This window comes from Falco naumanni, chromosome 1 (genome assembly GCF_017639655.2).
Source record: "Falco naumanni isolate bFalNau1 chromosome 1, bFalNau1.pat, whole genome shotgun sequence".
Lineage (NCBI taxonomy): Eukaryota > Metazoa > Chordata > Aves > Falconiformes > Falconidae > Falco > Falco naumanni.
Genome location: NC_054054.1, coordinates 107,517,228 through 107,535,813, shown reverse-complemented (window position 1 = coordinate 107,535,813; position 18,586 = coordinate 107,517,228). Strand labels below are relative to the sequence as shown.

Below are 18,586 nucleotides of genomic sequence, written 5' to 3'. Positions count from 1 at the left end.
CTCCATCCCTCCAATATGTTCTCTGTCCCCCATGATGGGTCAGTTCTTGAACCCTTCTGGGCTCGAGGAGGCCTCCTGCTTGCTTCCCCCAGCCTCCCCCTGCCCCATCCCTCTGCCCTGTATATATATAGATATAGATATACACACACCTAAACTGGAGGGACAGAAAACCGACGCTCCGGCTTCTAAAGAAGTTAAGGTGGAGCGTTTTGCCGCAGGGAAAGGAGCGGGGAGAGTCCTCTCCCTGCTTCTGGGGACTGGTGCCCAGGGAGGGCAGGGGTGAGGGGAGCGGGGTGGCTGGACAGACGGACGGCAGCCGCACCTTCTGCCAAACCTCCTGGGAACGGGGATACAACCACGATGGAGGTGCTGGGATCAAATCAAATCAGCCCCGGGTCAGCAGCCAGTTTGGGCTGATTCCTACTGATGGCGATGGCCCGGGTCAGCAGGATCTTATCGAGCATGGGAACGGGCTTTCCCTGGGTGACAAGGACCACGGGGGACCCGCACCGGCCAGGATGCGCAAGATGGGACCAGGCAGCCTTATCCCCGCATCACCTCCCCTACCCGCTCCCCTCCGGCCCTGCCTGCCTTGGCAGGAAGAGCTGTGGGGATGCAGCCGATCCACCACCAGCTCTGCAGAACACAGGAACAAAACAAGGATAAAGGGAGAAGCCCTGAGACCTGCAGTTTTCACCAGGAGCTTCTGCAGGGAAACAAAGCAGCAGACGTGAGGAATGCAACTGGCCTATTTGCCCGGGCTGCTCTCTGCCTCCGGCAGCGCGGACATGCCTCGGCTTGTCATTTCAAGAGCTATTGTTGCTCGGGGCTGGGGGCCTCTTTGTTTCCTTTACCCTTTCGCCAGGGTTGGTCACAGCCCAGTATTAAATTATTCAAATCATCTTGCCGGGCTTCACAGCTGAACTCCTGCACGGAGCGCACAGGCTGCGAAATCCCAAGGGCTCCAGCCTTCGCTGCAAGCCCTCAGCCCAGCACAAAGCACACTGGCCCACACTGGTTCCCCCTGCCTGGAGTGAAGGGTCCTAATATTCAAGGTAGTGACACCTCCAGCCCCAGCACTGCCAAGCAAAGGCATCATTAAGCCCTAAAAGAACCAGCACAGGGGTGGGAACAGGGGGGCTGCCAGGGGCCTCACCCCTGGATTTGGCAGCCCAGCTGGAGCAGGGAGAGCCTGGCTCTCCAGGCTGCACATCCCCTGGAACAGTGGCATTTTGGTGCCACCACTGACAACTCAAAGGGTGGCAGAGCCCTCTGTCCTGCCTGCCAACCCTGCCAACCCTCAGCCCTGGGGAGGCTGCAGCAGGAACACCAGCCCCTTCTTATGGAATGGGTTTGCACATGGCGTGGGGCAAGGGGAGCCCCGAGAGCTGAGCACAACACAAACAAGACAAATCTGTTGCTGTAGGAGCTGCTGCTGCTGCCAGCTCAGCGCAGGGAGGAGAGGCAATGGCCCAGAGGGGCTTCGAGGCAGTTTAACCCAGCCCTGCAATTACCCTGGTGCCCAGGTTGGTGTGGGAGTGGGGAACATCTTCCCCTCCGCTGACACCAGGCTGCCGGAGCCGTCCCTGTGACCTACAGCACATGGCGAGTGCCAAGGGATGGCAGAGCCTTTGAATTCGAGTCAGCTTCCCGGGATAGCAGGGTGTAACCGCCTGAAAAGGCAGCTCCACAAGAAACAAAAACGGCAGGGAAAACCCCATGCACCCACCCTGGCAGGAGCCAAACAGGGAGGCCGCGTCTGCCGTCAGGGCTGCACACACCTCTCCCAGCCGGACAGGACCTGCTCCCTTCCCCAGCCGGAGCCTGGGAGGCGAGGGAGGAAAAAGCAGGAGACCTGCAGAAATTCATTACCTTTCACATGACAGAGGGATCAGTTGGCTTCTACCAGAGCCCAGCGAGGCTTCCCTCATTGAAAACAGGAAAGAATCACAAAAATAATTAGAGAGATTTCATCTCAGCCAGCTTATGAAAGCACTGACTTTATACACAACAGATTGGCAACAGCACAAAGATGGATGTGAAAGGCAAGAACATTTGCAATGTCAGGCAGATCAGAGACAGAAGCTCATCAAAAAATGGCCCAGGGCAGATGTAAGTTAAAAAAAGAAAAGAGGAGGGGGAAAAAAAAAAAAAAAAAAGAAAGGAAAGGAAACAACCCTTCTGGAGATACAAAACCGTAACTCCTGTCTGTGACACAGTGATATGCCCCCTCCTGTCTGCCGAAAGGATCCCCGGTGAAAACTCATCATCTTCCTGGAGAGATCTGGGTTAAAAAACTGCAATTACTGACAATCACTTGCTGTGTTTTGCTGCCTTCCGCTAGCTCAGCTGGGAGCCAGTGAGCTGGTCAGCAGCAGGATTTAGGGGCCTGAGGACAAATGTCAGCTGGAGAATCCTCTGGTAAGCTCCTGGGGCCAGGAGAGGCTGTAATTGGAAAGCTCCAGGCAGCGTTTTGGGAGAGTGAGGCACGCTGCGCCGCACAGAGAGGCTGCTCACGCCAGGTTTGGCCAGCCGTGCAGGCCAGGACCCTCAAAAGCGTGATGAACAGCTCAACAAATGGGTGAAACGTTGCGGGGGGGGGATGGGAAAGAACAGACCTCTCTAATTAGAAAAGAGGTTTGCACTTAGTCACCCAGCATAGCGCCTGGGGCCCTAACTCCAGACACTGCTGTGCAAAGGCTGACAGCTCTCTCAGACACCAAGCTGTCAGCCCGGGCTTTGTAACCACAGACAGCTTCCATGGGGGAAAGCAACCTCTGTGCTCCTCACCCTTCCACACAGGCACTTCCAGTGGGGAGGGGCAGAGCCCCCACACGACCCCCTGAAGGCAGCACTGGAGCTCCGGGGATGTCCACCCCACAGCACGGCTGGGGCAGCGGCTCTCAGGCACAGGAGGTTCACAGAGAGCCTTGTTGATTTGGTGAGACCAGCTCCGGTTCCGTGGGAACCACCGTCGGGAGCATCCTGTTTCCAGATTGCTGCTTTTGGAATGCAGCTGAGGAGCTCCAGAGCCTGGGGACACAGGTCCAAGCCAGGCCACAGCGGGCAGCAGCAAGAGGAGAGGCATACCGGGTGGCTGGGGGGAGCCCCAGGACGGGTATACGATGAGGCTGGATGTGGCCCCTCTCAACTCAAGCTCACTGGGAAGGTGCCTCTTCCACGGCCGCTGAAACACAAAGGGCAAGGACTAAGAATAAGCCATAAGCTGTCATCTCGGTGAAGCTCCAGGCCCTGCCCCACACAGGCCAGATACCCAACAGATGGGCACCACAATCCCTGCCCCGCCACCTGAGAAAGTCACTGCAAGGCCTAAGTAGTGGCACAAGCAGGAGGCAATGCCCAGCAGCCAGAGCCCAAGCAGGAGGAAATGCTGTCTCCTGAGGCTTGTGCCCTCCTCTTCCTTTCCAGCATGCCCAGCTTCTCCCAGTTACTCCTGCGTTCACAGCGGGATTGAGAGAAGGGTGCAGCAGTGGCCTCACTTGGGCAAAAGCCGAAGCCAGTCAAAAACGGTGTTGGCCACACGGGAGGAAACCGCAGAGCGGTACAGAACTGCTGCCCCAAAGGTGCAGTGCTGCTCACCTGCACCAACACCCTCTCTGGGCCAGGTCACAGCCGCAGCTGACAGCAGCAATGACAGTACACGTGTCACTAGCTCTTGTGTTCTCTCTGCAGAGGTTTCCAGGCAGACTAAGCTGCGTGAAAGCCCAAAGCCAGATCTCAGCTTTTTACACAGCTCTCGATGCTTTTTGTACCCTGATCGCTGAGGGGTGCTGGAGCAGGCACGGCTGCTGCCCTGACACCGCTGCTGCTGCGTTTGCACTTCCAGTACCGGGACAAGCGGGTTGAGGTTTTGGACAGTGCAGAGGGACAGCAGCGGGGCTACACCCTCAGGCCCTGCCCTTACGGTGCTGCAGGGGGGAGCCCACAAACAGCTGCTGTGGGGTGCAAGGCAACTCCGGCAGCGGGAGAGCAGCCCACAGCCTTCCTGCAGAGACAAAACCCTTTTACTCCTGTGACAAACACCCTACTTGTTCCCGAGCACAGGACTCGGCTGTTCCCTGTCCCCTTCACGTGGCAGCACATATCCCATGAGAGCTGGGCACTCGCCGGGGAGGAACGGGAGCCATGGCTGATTCCGCTGCACTGGGGCAGTCAGCTGGGCCTCCTCCCCTCCGGGGTGTAATTAGCCTCCTTGAAGTGGGCTGGGACTGGAATCCCTCAGCCCAGCGCCGAGGCCATAATCGGCCTGGCAGAGGAGGAAGAAAGGCCCCTCCAGCAGTCTGGGCCAGGCTCCCATCGCACACCCAGGCAACGGAAGGGCAGGTCACACCATGGGCACATTTTAACCGCGCAACGATGCTGCCTTTGGCTCAAGCAGAGAGGAACCACAAAAACCATTGCTATCTTTTCCAAACCACAATGGAAAGGCAGCAGCCAAAACGACGCCTCAAATCTCAGCTTCTATTTCAGCAGCATCAATTAGAGAGCTGCTCTTTTTGGATACTCGGTGGACCGCCAGCACACTGACTCCCCATCAGCCGCAGCTTGGCCAGCCCACCTGTCTGGGAGTGCATGAAACCCCCTCCGCCGCCCCTTTGCTCCCCTAGCCCAGAGGAAGGGGTAGCATCAGAGTGCTGCATAGCAGAAGGGGAACTTTTGTGGCCTTCGAGTTATTTCTCTTCATCTACAGCTCTAGAGGGACTAGAATAACACAGGGCTCGTGTGCCAGGGTTACTCACTACAGCTCCAGTCACAAGGCATTGTGGCTGGCTGGGCTGTCATGGCAGAAATCACAGTCATGAAGTTTCTACTCACGCTTTACTGCCAGCAGCGTGTTCCCATGACAGCAGGCTACAGAGGTCACCAGGTATGGATGCGTCTCCTCCAGCTGCACCGGCCTCGGCACTCCTGTTTCTTCATCCTTCCTGCCCAGGCGTCCCCTGGCTCCTTTGCCCCACGTGCACACCTCCCCTTCTGCAGGGGGATACATACAGCGTGCTGCACACAGAGCTCACCAGCAAATAGGCCTCCCATGTCCCTGGTACTGCCCTGCGCTATCTCCCAGGCCTGCCTTGGCCACAGCATGGGCTGCAGGCAGGGGAAAGCCAGGGTCTGCTACAGCCCAGGACACAGGGGCTTCAGCCTCACCTGCTCCGATGGCCACAGTGAAGGCGTCCCCACAAGCCACCACAGTGACCTTCATTGCCTGGAGCCCCACAACCAGGTGAGGTACGCGGCTGTTGCGGCAGGAGTTGGTGCCCAGCTGCCCATGCTGGTTGCTCCCAAAGGTGTAACACTGGCCAGAAGCTGACAATAGAGATGAGAGAAACAACTGGGTGTCACCCGAGGATGCATTGAAGCCCCTGAAGCTATTTGCCCTCTGCCATGCTGATCACCGTGCTCCAACAGAGCTCCAATGACAGGAGCAGGGTGCCTCCTGAGCCTCTCTGAGGTCTCTGCCCATGTGAAAGAGGCAGGAGGAAGAGAGTGAACATGCAGGTCCCCCCTCGGGGATCTGGGCACACACCCCTCACCTGTGACTGCAGCCGAGTGCGCTGTACCGATGTCAGCGCACACAATCGGCTCTCGGTTCAAGGGGGCCGACTGGGCACACATGAACACAGTGGCCTCTTCCACCTGGTCCTCTGGGGAAGGCTCCTCTGCCGAGCTGATCCGATCTAGGCCCAGCTTGTTACACCTGCCCGGGGAAAAGCACAGTTCAGAGCTGGCTGAATGCAGCCTGGCACAGACACCCCAGAGAGAAATCCTGCCCTAGCATAACCGCCCCACCAGCAGTGTGATGCTGGGGGGTAGGATGGCACAGAGGTGTCTTCTAGAGCCCCTTGCCCCCTCTTCTTGGGCCAGACACAGGCTGGCAGGCCCAGGAAGCTTAGGCAAGCTCTGGAGCGCAGACCCTTACCCCTTTTACCTGTTGCTCCCGCAAGCAAGAATCTGGTTCCTCACTGTGAGGACCATGGAGGAATCAATGCCGCAGACAACCTTCTGAGCCTCATGCTCTGGCGGGACTGGGACCTGCTGGGGGGAGTTGTGGCACTCCAGGGTACCCAGCCCAAGCCGACCTGGCAGGAGGAACAGAGCAGGGCACAGCTGATGGCAACAGCCTGAGCACAGCCCCCTGAACAGCACTGACATAGCTGCTGCAGGAGCCCAGCCTGGGATCTGTTGCTGCAGAAGGCAGCAAAACCCAAAGCACAGGGGCCCTGGTATGTGGCGAAGCAGCTGCAACCCTTCCACACCCACCTAGCCTGGCACATCTGGAAAGGACTGCAGGCAAGCAGGGCCAGCGAGGGAAGTGGGAACAGACAACAGAAAGCACCAGCCCTGTTTTGCAAAGCAGACATCTCTTACCATTATCCCCCCTGCCCCAGGCAAACACTTCCCGTTCGTTGGAAACCGCCAGGACGTGAGACGCACCACAGGCCACCTGCACCATCTCGTAGCCCAGCAGGGCCTCCACGATCTTGGGCTGGCAGGGGAAGAGCAGCAGCCGTCAGCCGAGACCTCCCAGCCTGCCCGGCTGCTCCCATTCCTCCCACCCTGCCCCCCCAGCCTCAACACAGCGCTGGCAGCATCCCAGTTTTCATCCAACACAAACACCAGCGAATTTTTCTGTTCCAAACAGTCTTCAAAGGGTCGAGAGACTACGTGCACGCAGCACAGAAGATAATGCAAACATCTCTGGGGCAGAAGCAAGCAGCCAGCACAACAGTTTGGAGAGGGAATAGGTTCAGCTGAAGGGTTGGGATTCGCCCCCTTGCCCATGTGGGGAGTGCCAGGGGCTGTTAACGCACGCTCTGAGCAGGCAGGGGCTTGGTGCAGGGTGCGTTGGCTGTAAGGCTCTTGTGCAGAGGAGCTGCGAGCTATCGGCTACATATTCGTTAGGGTGTGGAGAGACCAGCATCTCTACGTTTTGCCCAGCCCCTGCTGTGACCTGCTGTTAGATCTAACACCTCGCCACAGCGAGCCTCATTCTCATTATCTTCTGCAAGTGAAAAAGCACCATTTGTTGGGATCTGGCTGCTGCTCCCAACTGGTCTCCCCTCCCCAGCAATAAGCACTGAGCAGCTCAGCTCCGGACAGAGCAGGAATGAACGAGCCAGCTGACCACAGTGACAAATGGCACCAGTCCTCGGGCTTGGCTGGAAGCCATCGGCTGCTGCCACATCCGAGGGCAGGCGAGGAAGAAGCTGGAAGGCAGCAACGGGCCCTCAACCCTAGCGTTCCGAGCCAATCGGAAACACACATCTCTTCTTTAAATACTGGCTCTTTTGAAAAATAACTTTTCTCAGTGAACCCTGGCAGCTGCAGGCCAAGAGTGAAGCAGGCAGGTGTGTGATTGGAGGCAGCCTCCAAGCTGGGTGCCTGCCAAGAGCAACCACAAGGCAGCTCTTGACTTCCCCCACACTCAAAGGGATCATTGTGCAGGGGGGGGAGAGAGAGAGAGAGGCAGGTTGGGTCTTTTAAAACCAGCAGTGACAGGGAGAGGAGGGGGAGGGGTTCAGATGCCAGAGCACGCCTGGGATGTGCATCCCTGGAGCTGGGATGAGCCCTCTCACGTGGCACAGAAGGCATGATCCATCCTCTACCCTGGGGGAGCAGCATGCCCAGCACCCTCACGACAAACCTGGCTTACATCCGTGAAGTTTCCATGCCCCAGACAGCCATTGCTGCCGCTGCCGAAAGTCATGATTATCCCCCTGTCTGGAAAAGCAGAAAGAAGTCGTGTTACTGGCACACGTGAGGCCCTGCAAGGCACACACAGACCGTGGGGCTGGCTGTGGCTCCCAGGACAGTGTCTCTGCTTGGACCCACTCTGACTCATAACTTGCTGCAGGAGCCAGAAGCCTTCAGCGAGCTTCCAGAGAGCAGCAGCCTCGATGTGCTGCGACAACTTGCCAAACAAACAGCAGATGATAGGAGAGCACTGAGATAACATTATTGCAGCTGTGCACGCAGGAGCTGCAAACTCCAAGGTCTGACAAGGTGTTAAATACACAGAGACACTCATCGCCCAGCAGAAGGGTGGCAGGAAATGCCATGGAGAGGTAGGACAAACCCATGCCCATGACATTTGCCAGTTACATTATCTGTCGTTAGCTACCCTGATCCCCAGCAGAAGTGCAAACAGGGCTCCCAAAGGACCACTGGGAGGGCTTTGCTCTGCAAACACAGCCTTGGGCTAGTATGCATGCTCCCCTCCCAGTCAGCATGCCTCCTGGCCCACTCTAAGGGGGTTCAGACCCTGCCTTCCTGCAGCTGAGGCCAGCCAGCCCTGCAGGAGCTCATGCTGACTCCTCACAGCAACGCCGGTCACTGCTTGTGTCTGTGTCGCACTCACAGAGCACATGACAGAGAAAGGCTGAAGGTCCCAGACGCTGCCCATGCTGCAGTCCCCACTGTACAGGTCAGTTCTGTCTTCAGGTGACACCAATGAAGTCAGGACAGCAAACAGCAGAGATTTGTGGCCCTCCCCATGTGGCACAGACCTTTGGGACCAAGCTGTGTGGCATCCTAGGAGGACCATGCCTGCCATTTCTGACCTCCACCTGATGTAACATGAGAGGCCACAGAGGCCTTCATGTCACCCCAGCCCAGCGTGTCGCTCAGGCTCCTCTCCGAGCAGGCTCCCCAGGCAGTCACGCTGCATTTGCAAGGCAGCTGCCGTGCAGAGGGGTCTGGGGCTCAGCCAGGCGAAGGCAAGAGGCAGCAGCTCACCTGTGAGGCAGGCCGTGAAGAGATCACCGCAGGACACGTGTTTGATGGTCACACCAGACTGGCCCTCCAGAAAACGGGACACAAACTGAGGCTGGAGCTGCTCGGTGGCTCCTGGGAGAGAAGGGCCTCCTGCAGTACCCATCGGGGGAGCCTGGCAGAGAGAAGTCATGTCAGCTGCTGCACCTCCATGCAGCAAGAGCTGGGCTGGAGAACTCAGACGAACCCTTTCCCACAGGCTTACTGGTGTTACCTGCCACCTGGACTGGACAGCAGTCCTGGAGAACACAGTGCCAGAGCCTATGCAGTGAGCAGGAACGTCTCCTCCTCAGAAATCACACGTCTGAGATTTCCACAGCCACTGCCTGCCCCAGGTTCCCTGTCACTCACCTCCCACATGATGAGCCGCCCTGATTTGGTGACTCCGGCCTTCTGCGTCCTGCCAGCAGACACCTGCACCACTTCGGTGTTAAGCATGGGTAGGCGGAGGGGGGTGGTGATCCCGCTCCCCCAGGTGTAGATGGACGACAGCAGAGGAGGGATTCCTGTCCTGGCTGAACCACCTCGAACACCTACAGGTCAACAAAGAGAAATCATTAACGTGGATCCCTGACTCTCTTTGCACAGAAAAAGAAACGACACCAGCCAGTCTGGGTGCCAGCACAGCTGCCTGCCAGCCAGCACAGCCAGACCAGTGCCGGTCCAAGGCTGGCAAGGGGCTGCTGGGGAGCTCCCTGCCAGGGCTGAAACAAGTGGGAACAGCTCCTTGTATTTTATCCTAGAGCTGAGGAAAGTGGCCCCACGACAGCTCTAGCCAAATTGCTACCAATGCCAGCTGCACTGCCCTGCACCAGGACAGCCCCCCTCGGCACCACTGGCTGGTTCCCAGCCTTTGCTGGAAACAGCAGAAATTTGATTCAAGGGTTCAAAACCTAGAAGAGGCAGCTGGAGAAAAAGCGTTGCTTGGTCCCCAGAGCAGAGGTGCCCGTGGGCTCCTCTGGGGTTCAGGGAAGGTGACATCTCTTAACTTTCTCTCTCCAGAAGCTTGAGGGCCTCTCTGACCCCATCATCCAAAGGAAAGGTCCTTCTGAATGGAGCTGTGTTGAACGCGTCATGTCAGGACTCACCCCTCGGCCTGGCACTGCTCACTCGTCCTCCCGTCCGGCTGTGGGTCACTGTCGCCACTGGAGCCAGGGGTTTTTCTGGCCTGCCAAACCAAAATCCAGTCCTTAACATCAGCGCCGCCCCAGAGGTCCCGCAGAGCCGTGGATCACAGCAGGTCTGGACAGAGCTGCAGCATAAGCCACAGCTGAATAGCTCACAGAATTGCCTCAGTAGGTGCTTTAAACCACCTGAGAGAGGGGAGTTGGCATCAGTTTGCTTCCCTTTGAGCTCATACTCTCTATTCACTGCCACTGCAATGACAAACCCGCACCTGCCATGGCCCTGAGCCACTGGGCCAGGCTCAGGCCGCAGCAGCTGCACGCTGGGTAACACAGGAGAGCTGCACAAGGACAACACTCTTTGGAGCTCATAACAGAGACATACAAACTGATCAGACACGTTGCAGGCTGTGGTAGCCCCTCCCAAGGGACACTAAGGTGACAGTGTCACTTGCCTTCTCATTTTGACACTGCCCACATCAGTGTAGAGGTTCAGAAGGGGCCGAATGCAGATGGCCTGAGCCATGATCTCATTCAGCTGGGGCCGCTTGGAAGGATCCAGGTTCAGCATGCTAAGGATGAGCTGGCGCAGGTCAGGGCTGTAGCGATCCGATATTGGGGCAAACGTCCCGCTCATGATTTTCAGCACTAAGGCAGGAAGATTCTGGAGAGAAAACAAAAGAGAGACATACAGTGGCTGGGTGGTCAGAGGTGAGGCCAAGGAGCGAGAAGTTTTCAGCACTGCTCTCTGCCTTCACACCTCCAGGCTCAGTGAGAAGAGTGATCCAAGCGCACATTTTCACCTCTGTAAGAAGCCACAGCTCCCTGCGCTACATGTAAACCATATCCCTCTTACCGCAGCTTCAAAAGCCCTCTTGAGGCTGGCAAGTTCGTACAGCACACAGCCCAAAGCCCAAATATCACTCTTCTGGTTGTAAGGCTTCCCTTCACAAAGCTCTGGGGAGATGTAGCATGGAGTTCCCACAACCTAGAAGAGACAAAGAAATTTACCACAATACTGAGAAACTGGAGCAGTGAGGTGGAAAGAAAAATGCTGGGTTCAGAGAGCAGTATGCAGGCTGGCTGGAACACCACCAACCGAAGCATAGTAGAGCTGGGGTTTTGTTCCCTGGTGTCAACATCTGCCTGGCTATCTCAGAAAAAAACACGAGGATTTGCCTTTCCAGTGACCTCCCTTGCACATACAAAGATTATCTCTAATTTTGCTCCTATCCACTTGAGAGAATCAGAGCCCAGAGCAATATGATATAAATGTCTAGCCACATTAGTCCAGGTGGGGAATGATACTCAAATCTCAAGCAGAGAGAGGAGATTAAGACAAAGTAGGATGGTGGGGCACAGGCAGAAATTCCATTGCCAAGTATGTGTCAGATGAGCCTGCAAACACCACCCCTCCCACTGTGACAGCAGGAGGAACACTGTTGACCCTCATCAGTGAGCCCAGACACCCCACCCTCTCCCAGGCTTGGGTAGACAAGTCTTTCTCACCTTTCTGCAGCCCACAGAGCTGCAGCAGACTTGGGCGTGAAGACTTCAGCCTGTGTAAACACCAAGGAGCAAAGCAGCATTGCGGATGTGGCCTACTGCAAGTATGCTACCTCCAACCTTCCTGCCTACAGCAGCTTCCAAGAGACTACCGTGAGCCAAGCCCAGAGTTTCCAGCCTGCTGCCACGGTGGGAAGTAGTTCCTCTACAAAGCCAGGCCACTCACCGTGTAGGCTTTGCTCTTGCTGCTCAAGATTTTGGAGATGCCAAAGTCTCCAATCTTGACGATCATGCGATGTTTGTCCAAGAGGATGTTTTGAGTCTTCAGGTCGCGGTGCAAGATCTGCTTGGTGTGCACATGGTGGAGAGCCAACAGGATCTGCACGAAGAAGTGAAGGATGGTATCTTCATCTAGCAAGGAGTTGCAGCGCTTATGAATAAACTCTGCTAGCGTGCCCCCTGTAAAGAGCAACAAAGGGCTATCAGCAAGGGTGGCTGCACAGGGCAGCGCAAACCCAGCCTAAAAGCCAGGGGAAGGATTTAGCCATGGCACCCTAACAAGCCAAACGCATGGGAAAAGGCACATCCTGGTGGGATACACAGCACATCCTCCAGTGCTCCTGTGACTGTGTGGAGAACAATGGCAGCACAGTTGGTGGGACAAAGAAACGAGGGAGAAGTTACTGTTGACATATTGTCAAAGGCCGCAGGAAAAGAAACGCTAAAATTATAGCTCTTGGAGGAGGACATAAACACGGATGGCAGAACAAGATAAGCCTGTTCTGCGAAAGAGAACTCTTGCAGTCCAAGAGGCCACGTGGCACTGAGAGGCCCCTATCGCAAAGGGGAGATCCAGATTCAGGGCTCACATACAACTTTTAACAAACCATCATGCAAATGTTGATTTCATCTTAAACTCCATGGCAAATCTCGTTAGAAATCACACCTTCCCATGCAAAGCTGTGGGACCAACAGCATGGCCAATAGCTGACACAGGGAAATGTACGTGAAATCTAAGCCAAGGGCAGATGGTGGCACACTTATCAGCAACAGAGGTGTTAGAAATATCTTTGTTTTGGATATGATTAGCAGGTGCAAGGCATATAATCACAGAGTGGTGGAGCTGGGAAGGGACCTTGGGAGGTCATCTGGTCCAATCTCCTGCTCAAGAAGGGCCACCAACAGCTGGTTGCCCAGGACCATGACCCATCTCTTGAGTATCTCCAGGGATGGTGACTCCACAACCTCTCTGGACAACCTGGCCCAGTGCTCAGTCACTTGGCCCATGGTCACCTTGACCCCCAAACCCTTTTCTACAGAACTGTCTGTTTGAGAGATGTGTTTGGACTTTTCTGGGGTCCCCAAAGCACAGGATCTTTACAAGGAGCACAACATGGGGCCATAGCAGCTCAACTCAAGGAAAACTAAGTGCTTAGCATTCCCTGGACCTGCCGAGGAACCAGCTATGGGTGCCAGGGAGATGAGGGCCCACCTGGGGCATACTCCATGGCAATCATGAGCGCCTTGTCCTCCAGGAAGTTCTCATAGTACTCGATGACATTGGGGTGGCTGAGCAGCTTGAGGACCTGGCACTCATTCTGTGCTGCCAGCCGCTCATCCTTGCTCATCTGCTCCACAGGGATCTGCTTCAGGATCACCAGCTTCTGGTCGGCCTTGCGCAGGCACAGGTGCACGATGCTGCGGGGACAGGGCCTCAGCGTGGGGCAGTGGAGGGGGCAGGGCCAGGCCACCCCCCCCCCGGGCGACACATGGCCCCTGTCCCCCTGCTGCCATGGTAACAGGGCCTGCAATCCCCTCCCCCCCCCCCCCGGGGTGTCACACCCCCAGTACCGTGTCACCCCATCGCCATGGCAACAGCCAAGGCCTGGACACACACACACCCCCCCCCCGCAGGGCGCCACACGCCGGCTGACCCCCGTGTTGCCATAGCGACAGGGCCCTTGCGCCTTGTTACCATGGTAACGCGGCCTGCGGCCTCCCCCTCTTCCCCGCCGTGCCGTAGTGCCGGCGCTCCCCCCACACGCTTTGCCACGGTAAAAAAGACCAGGAGACCCCCACCCCGCTTCCCCCGCTCCCGGTGCCCCCCTCGGCGCCACGGGGCCGACCCCGGGGCCGCCCTCACCCGAAGGCCCCTCTCCCCACCACCCGGATCCGCTCGTATTTCTCCATTCCTGCCTCGGCCGGGCCAGGGCTCCTCCCGTCTCCATGGAGACACTTCCGGGAGCCGCTACGGCGGCCGCGGGAGGACAAACCACCGCGGGCCGCGCCCGTCCCCCTCCGCCATGTGTGTAGGGCTGCGGGGGGGAGCACGGGGCTCCCTGCTCCGGCCAGGAGGGGGTAATACCGCCCCGGCTGGGCCCCCACGACCCACGAGGGGGCAGGTCCCGGCGGAGAGGTTTGGGGTGCACTGGGCTCAGGCTGGGGGGCGCCCCCTCAGCAGCCTCCGGGGGGCGCTGTGCTGCGGTAGGGCCAGGCACAAAGGGCCCGGCTCCCCCTCCGTGTGTGCGTGTGTGTGTGTCACCCAGGACCACGAGCACCCCTGCGTGCCCGTGACGGCTCCCACAGCCCGCAAGGGACCTGCCCTGCACCCGGGGGTGGCCGGGGACAGGCCACGCCACGTGGCCGTGCTGCCATCTAGCGACACTGAGCCCGGCTCCCAGGGCGGGGGGAGGGCAGCCCCCCCGGCCAGCCAGCGCCCCGCACCGCGGGCAGTGGTGGGGTAGGGCCCACCCCCCCCAGGAATCGGCACCCAGCCCTGCCCCGCGGCCTGCCCAGCCGGCCCCGGCCCGCTGCTCTGAGGGGGCACCGGGACCCGACCCGCCCCGAGACTCCCCCACACCGATGTCTCCGTGCCCACCGCACGCCCCCAGCCGCAGCGGGTCCGCACAGTTTCGGGGCTGTTTTCCCAGGGGGCGGCGGTTTTCCTGGTGTTCCCGCCGGGCCGGGCGCTGCAGCCACCCAGGCCAACTGTGCGGTGCTGGGCCAGATGTGCAGGGCCCAGCACAGGCGTGCAAAGCCTGCCACGCACCTGCTGCACGCACCCACCCTCCCATGCTGCCCAGTAGCTGTGCAGTGCCCTGCACGTGTGCAATCCCTGACACCCATGAGTGCAACACCTTACACACACAGGTGCCATGCCTTACACGCTCAGGTGCAATGCCTTAAGTGCTCGGGTGCAACGCCTCGCACACGCACCGAGTGCCTTACACACTCGCACACAAGCCACGCTCAGCACCCCGTGCCCACCTGCAGCCAGGTGCCAGGCCTGGCAAAGGAGACACGTGCAGCGCCTTGCACACGTGCGTGCAACGCCCCGCCCCGCCTGCACACGCACTACGCGCTCCCCACACGCCCGCGGCGGGGCCATCGCCTGCGGGAGGCGTGGTCAAGGAGATGTGGCCAATGAGGGAGGCGTGGCCAGCGGGGAGGCGGGGTCAACGATGAGACGTAGCCGATAGGAAGGTGTCGTCCGTCGGTGGGGAGGAGTGGCCAAGCGAGAGAGGCGTGGCTAACGAGGGAGGCGTGGCCACCCATATACGTCGCCGGCGGCGAGGCGTGGTCAGAGGGGCGTGGCCCGCGGGGCGCCGCACGCCGGCGGAGCTGGCGGCGATGGGCCCGGGCTGGCGCGCTCCCTCGGCCGCGCTGGTGGGCGGCAGCGTGGCGCTCTTCGGGGCGCTGCGCCGAGCCGCCCTGGCCCTGCCCCGGCCCGCCGCCGTGCGGAGCCGCCCCAGCCGCGCCTGGCGCTGGCGGAACCTCCTCGTCTCTTTTGCGCACTCCGTGCTGGCCGGGCTATGGGCCCTCCTCAGGTACCGGGGCAGCTACGGGGCGAAGCGGGGACTCTCGGCCCCCCGTGGGAGCACGGTCGGGGGGGCCGTCCCCCAGGGGAGGGGGGGCGGGGGAGCTCGGGATCCCCCGTGTCCCCCCACGGCAGCGCCCTGCCCCACCGCCCAGGCTGACCTGCTTACCCCCCTCCTCACCCCCAGCCTCTGGCACTCCCCGGAGCTGCTCTCCGACATCCAGGACGGCTACAGCGTCTCAGGGCACCTGCTAGTCTGCTTCTCCTCGGGTAAGGAGCCGGGCACGGCGACGGCTGCGGCCACCCACCGGGCTCTGCCTGCTCCCCTTCAGCCTCACCAGCTCCCCAGCTCGGGATGAGCCCCCAGCTCAAGGGCTGGGTGACTCCCCGTGCCTCCCATGGAGCCCGTGGGGTGCCAGCCCTGGGCTGTCTCTCCACGCTCAGCCTGGGCAGAGGTGTCCCTGATGCCTGGAGCACGGCCACACCACCCTCCTCCTCACTGCTCCCCCTTCCCGCAGTGGGTGATGCTGCACCAGCTGGGTCTTGATGCTCCCCTTCATCCCACAGGCTACTTCATCCACGACAGCCTTGACATCATCTTCAACCACCAGTCCCGCTCATCTTGGGAGTACCTGGTGCACCATGCCATGGTGAGTATGGCCCCCAGGAGGCAAGGGGCCAGCACAGGGGGGCTACCAGGCACCCCAGGGCTCAACCCAGCCAGGTCTTGTGCGTTACAGCAGAGCAAGCCTGAGCCCTTCCCTCTGCCTCGCCCTGGCTGCCAGGTAGGCTGCACATCAACAAGGCGAGGGCGCCTGGCGGGGCAGGACGCTTGCCAGCGTCGGCTCAGAGCGCCGGGAGCCAGACAGGCTGCCGCGCTGGGCAAGGGAAGAGCCGGAGGCTGGTCCCAGCTCCCCAGCACAGAGAGGTGTGACTGGCCGCAGGATAACTAGCTCTCCAGACTGGTTTTGCCTCGGCTCAGGTGCCCTGGGGCGCTGTTGGTATCTCTGGGTGTGGGGGGAGCAGCACCGCATACTCCCACCTAGCTATGCCCAGACCCTGGTGGGGAAAGACTCACCTCCCCAAGGCAAGGAGTGCTGACCTCGCTCTGTGTGTGCATCCCAGGCCATCTCTGCCTTCGTCTCGCTCATCATCACAGGCCGCTTCCTAGTGGCGGCGATGCTGCTGCTGCTGGTGGAGGTGAGCAACATCTTCCTCACCATCCGCATGCTGCTGAAGATGAGCAACGTGCCTTCCCCAGCGCTCTACGAGGCCAACAAGTACGTCAACCTGGTGATGTACTTCGCCTTCCGCCTGGCACCCCAGGCTTACCTCACCTGGTACTTCCTCCGCTTCGTGGAGGTGCAGGGCCAGGGTGCCTTCCTCACCGCCAACCTCCTACTGCTCGATGCCATGATCCTCATGTACTTCTCCCGCCTCCTCCGCTCTGATTTTTTCCCCTCCCTGCGCAAGGGCTCTGCGGGGAGAGATGTGGATGGTGAGAAGTTTCTGATAGACTGAGACGTGTGTGCCGATGGGGATCCAGGCTCTGGCTCCTGGAGGTCTTGGGCTCTCCAAACCTGCTCTGATGTGCCTTAGGGCTCGCTCCCTGGCCCCGGGCCCTGACTTCACCCGCTCTGCTGCCTAAAAGCACTTCCCTGCTGGACCAGCCCAACAGCCTCACCGAGCCACAGGGTCGCTGCCGAAGCCAGGGGCATGGCCACTGGAGAAGCAGCCCAAGCTGGCTTCCACGTAGGCAGCTGGAGGGCCAGGGGTGGCTGTTTCATGGCTGATGGCCTGAGAGGGTTGTGAGGGAAGGGACGAGTCCCTCCCATGGTGATGTTGGGTGTTATGTGCATTAAAATCGGTCTGTTTACTGCTGCCGCAGCATGCCTGGGCTGACTTTTCTGTGGGGCAGAGCAGGATTACAGGGAGGGTGGTGGGGATGGACAGGACAGGGCCATGGGAAAGGATGTATCCCTGTTCCCAGCCAAGGGCTGGCAGCCCTCAGGGAGAGGGCACATTTCTGCCACTTGCTTTGTTCTAGGGACCCTCCAGGGATGCACTCTAGCCTACTGCATCCTACCAGCTGAGCCTTAAGCAGCAAGACCTCTATCCCTCCCACGGATGGGTCCCTCCCCTCCTCCTCCCTCATCGCTCTTCCAGAGACCCAGGGCTGTGCAGGGAGCAGGGGCAGGGAGCCAGGAGGGGTACCGACCCTTGCTGCAGTCCCTGTCCTGCCTGTCTCCAGCCTGGCGGCGAGGAGCCTGGCTTGGCTGCATGACTCACCCAGCAGCCACGTGAAGTGAAGCTGGCATGGGAAAGCCGTGTGAGGCCACGGGCTCTTCCTGGAAGACTGCTGCATGCTCGCATCCCCCCGGAGCAATCTTCACCAGCACAGTGCAGCTCTTGAGTGTGCTGGGCTCTCTCCTGCAGTGACAGGACCAGGCTGCCTCCAGCTGAGAGCAGCAGGAGGGGTTCAGCTCCCCAGGGGAGCAGGGCCAGAACGGGCCCAGCCGGTCTGGGAGCACCAAAGCATCGGGAAGGCAAATTCTGCTGATGTGACAGCTCTGGGATCACACCGGACTGGCATAAGCAGTGGGGCTCAGCGGGACTCCTGCCCGACCTCTGCCCCGGGGCAGGATCTGTCCCACCAGCCCAGCTCAGGCAGACAGGCACTGTGGTTGAAGCTGGTGATTCAGTGGAAGCCATTGGGGATCATCCTCCATCCAGAGCCAGGAAACACCTCACAGGGCCGGGATCCTGCCGGCACCTCCTGGTGTACACCAATGCTGTGGCACACTGGGTGGGAACAGCCTGGCAGCCAGAGTGGAGACATGATACTGGGGACACTGCATGGGCAGGGACCTACACCAGCTTCACACCTGCTGCCTTGCCCCCCCCCCCCCCCCCTTGCTCAAAGCAGAGCTCAGCAGCCCCATGGGAAGCCCTGGCAGGGCACAGCCCTACCCCTCAGCAGCACGCCCCAACAGCTACACATCTTCCCAGCCACAGCTTAAGCACCATGGCCTCTGCAGTGACTCCATCTGCAAATATCCCCACACAATCAAGCCCTGATCTTAGTTTCCCCTTGAGCCGATCGCTCCAAATTTCCCCCTGCCTCTCTGCACAGAGCAATCACGACTCTGCCCAGCAGGTCACAGCACAGGGGGACCAGCCCACGCTCCCACCGCTCTTACAGCAGCATGGAAAGGTCAGGCATGACAAACTTCCCAAGGCAGGGCGCCTGGCTCCCCCCCATTCCCCTCCTGGCTTTTAGCTGGAGCATCTCCCAGCAGGGCAGCATTGGCCGGGCTGGGGCAGCTGTGGGTGGGGACACCTGCCA

General features: G+C 59.5%; 2 protein-coding genes across 2 annotated transcripts; one reads left to right on the top strand and one right to left on the bottom strand.

Annotated features, from left to right (window-relative positions):
* Positions 1-1,984: 1,984 nt before the first annotated feature.
* Positions 1,985-13,726, bottom strand: NEK8 (NIMA related kinase 8). The gene is made up of 15 exons (XM_040616204.1): positions 13,567-13,726; positions 12,916-13,121; positions 11,650-11,882; positions 10,774-10,905; positions 10,373-10,581; positions 9,882-9,961; positions 9,145-9,326; positions 8,758-8,908; positions 7,667-7,743; positions 6,391-6,508; positions 5,951-6,101; positions 5,556-5,719; positions 5,170-5,328; positions 4,837-4,995; positions 1,985-3,187 (listed from the first exon to the last, which is right to left on the bottom strand). The coding sequence occupies exons 1-15, from the start codon at positions 13,611-13,613 to the stop codon at positions 3,159-3,161; spliced, it is 2,097 nt and encodes a 698-aa protein (XP_040472138.1). The 5' UTR covers positions 13,614-13,726; the 3' UTR covers positions 1,985-3,158.
* A 1,288-nt stretch (positions 13,727-15,014) lies between these two features.
* TLCD1 (TLC domain containing 1) lies at positions 15,015-17,127 on the top strand. The gene is made up of 4 exons (XM_040616188.1): positions 15,015-15,250; positions 15,428-15,510; positions 15,808-15,890; positions 16,366-17,127. The coding sequence occupies exons 1-4, from the start codon at positions 15,054-15,056 to the stop codon at positions 16,759-16,761; spliced, it is 759 nt and encodes a 252-aa protein (XP_040472122.1). The 5' UTR covers positions 15,015-15,053; the 3' UTR covers positions 16,762-17,127.
* The last annotated feature ends 1,459 nt before the right edge of the window (positions 17,128-18,586 follow it).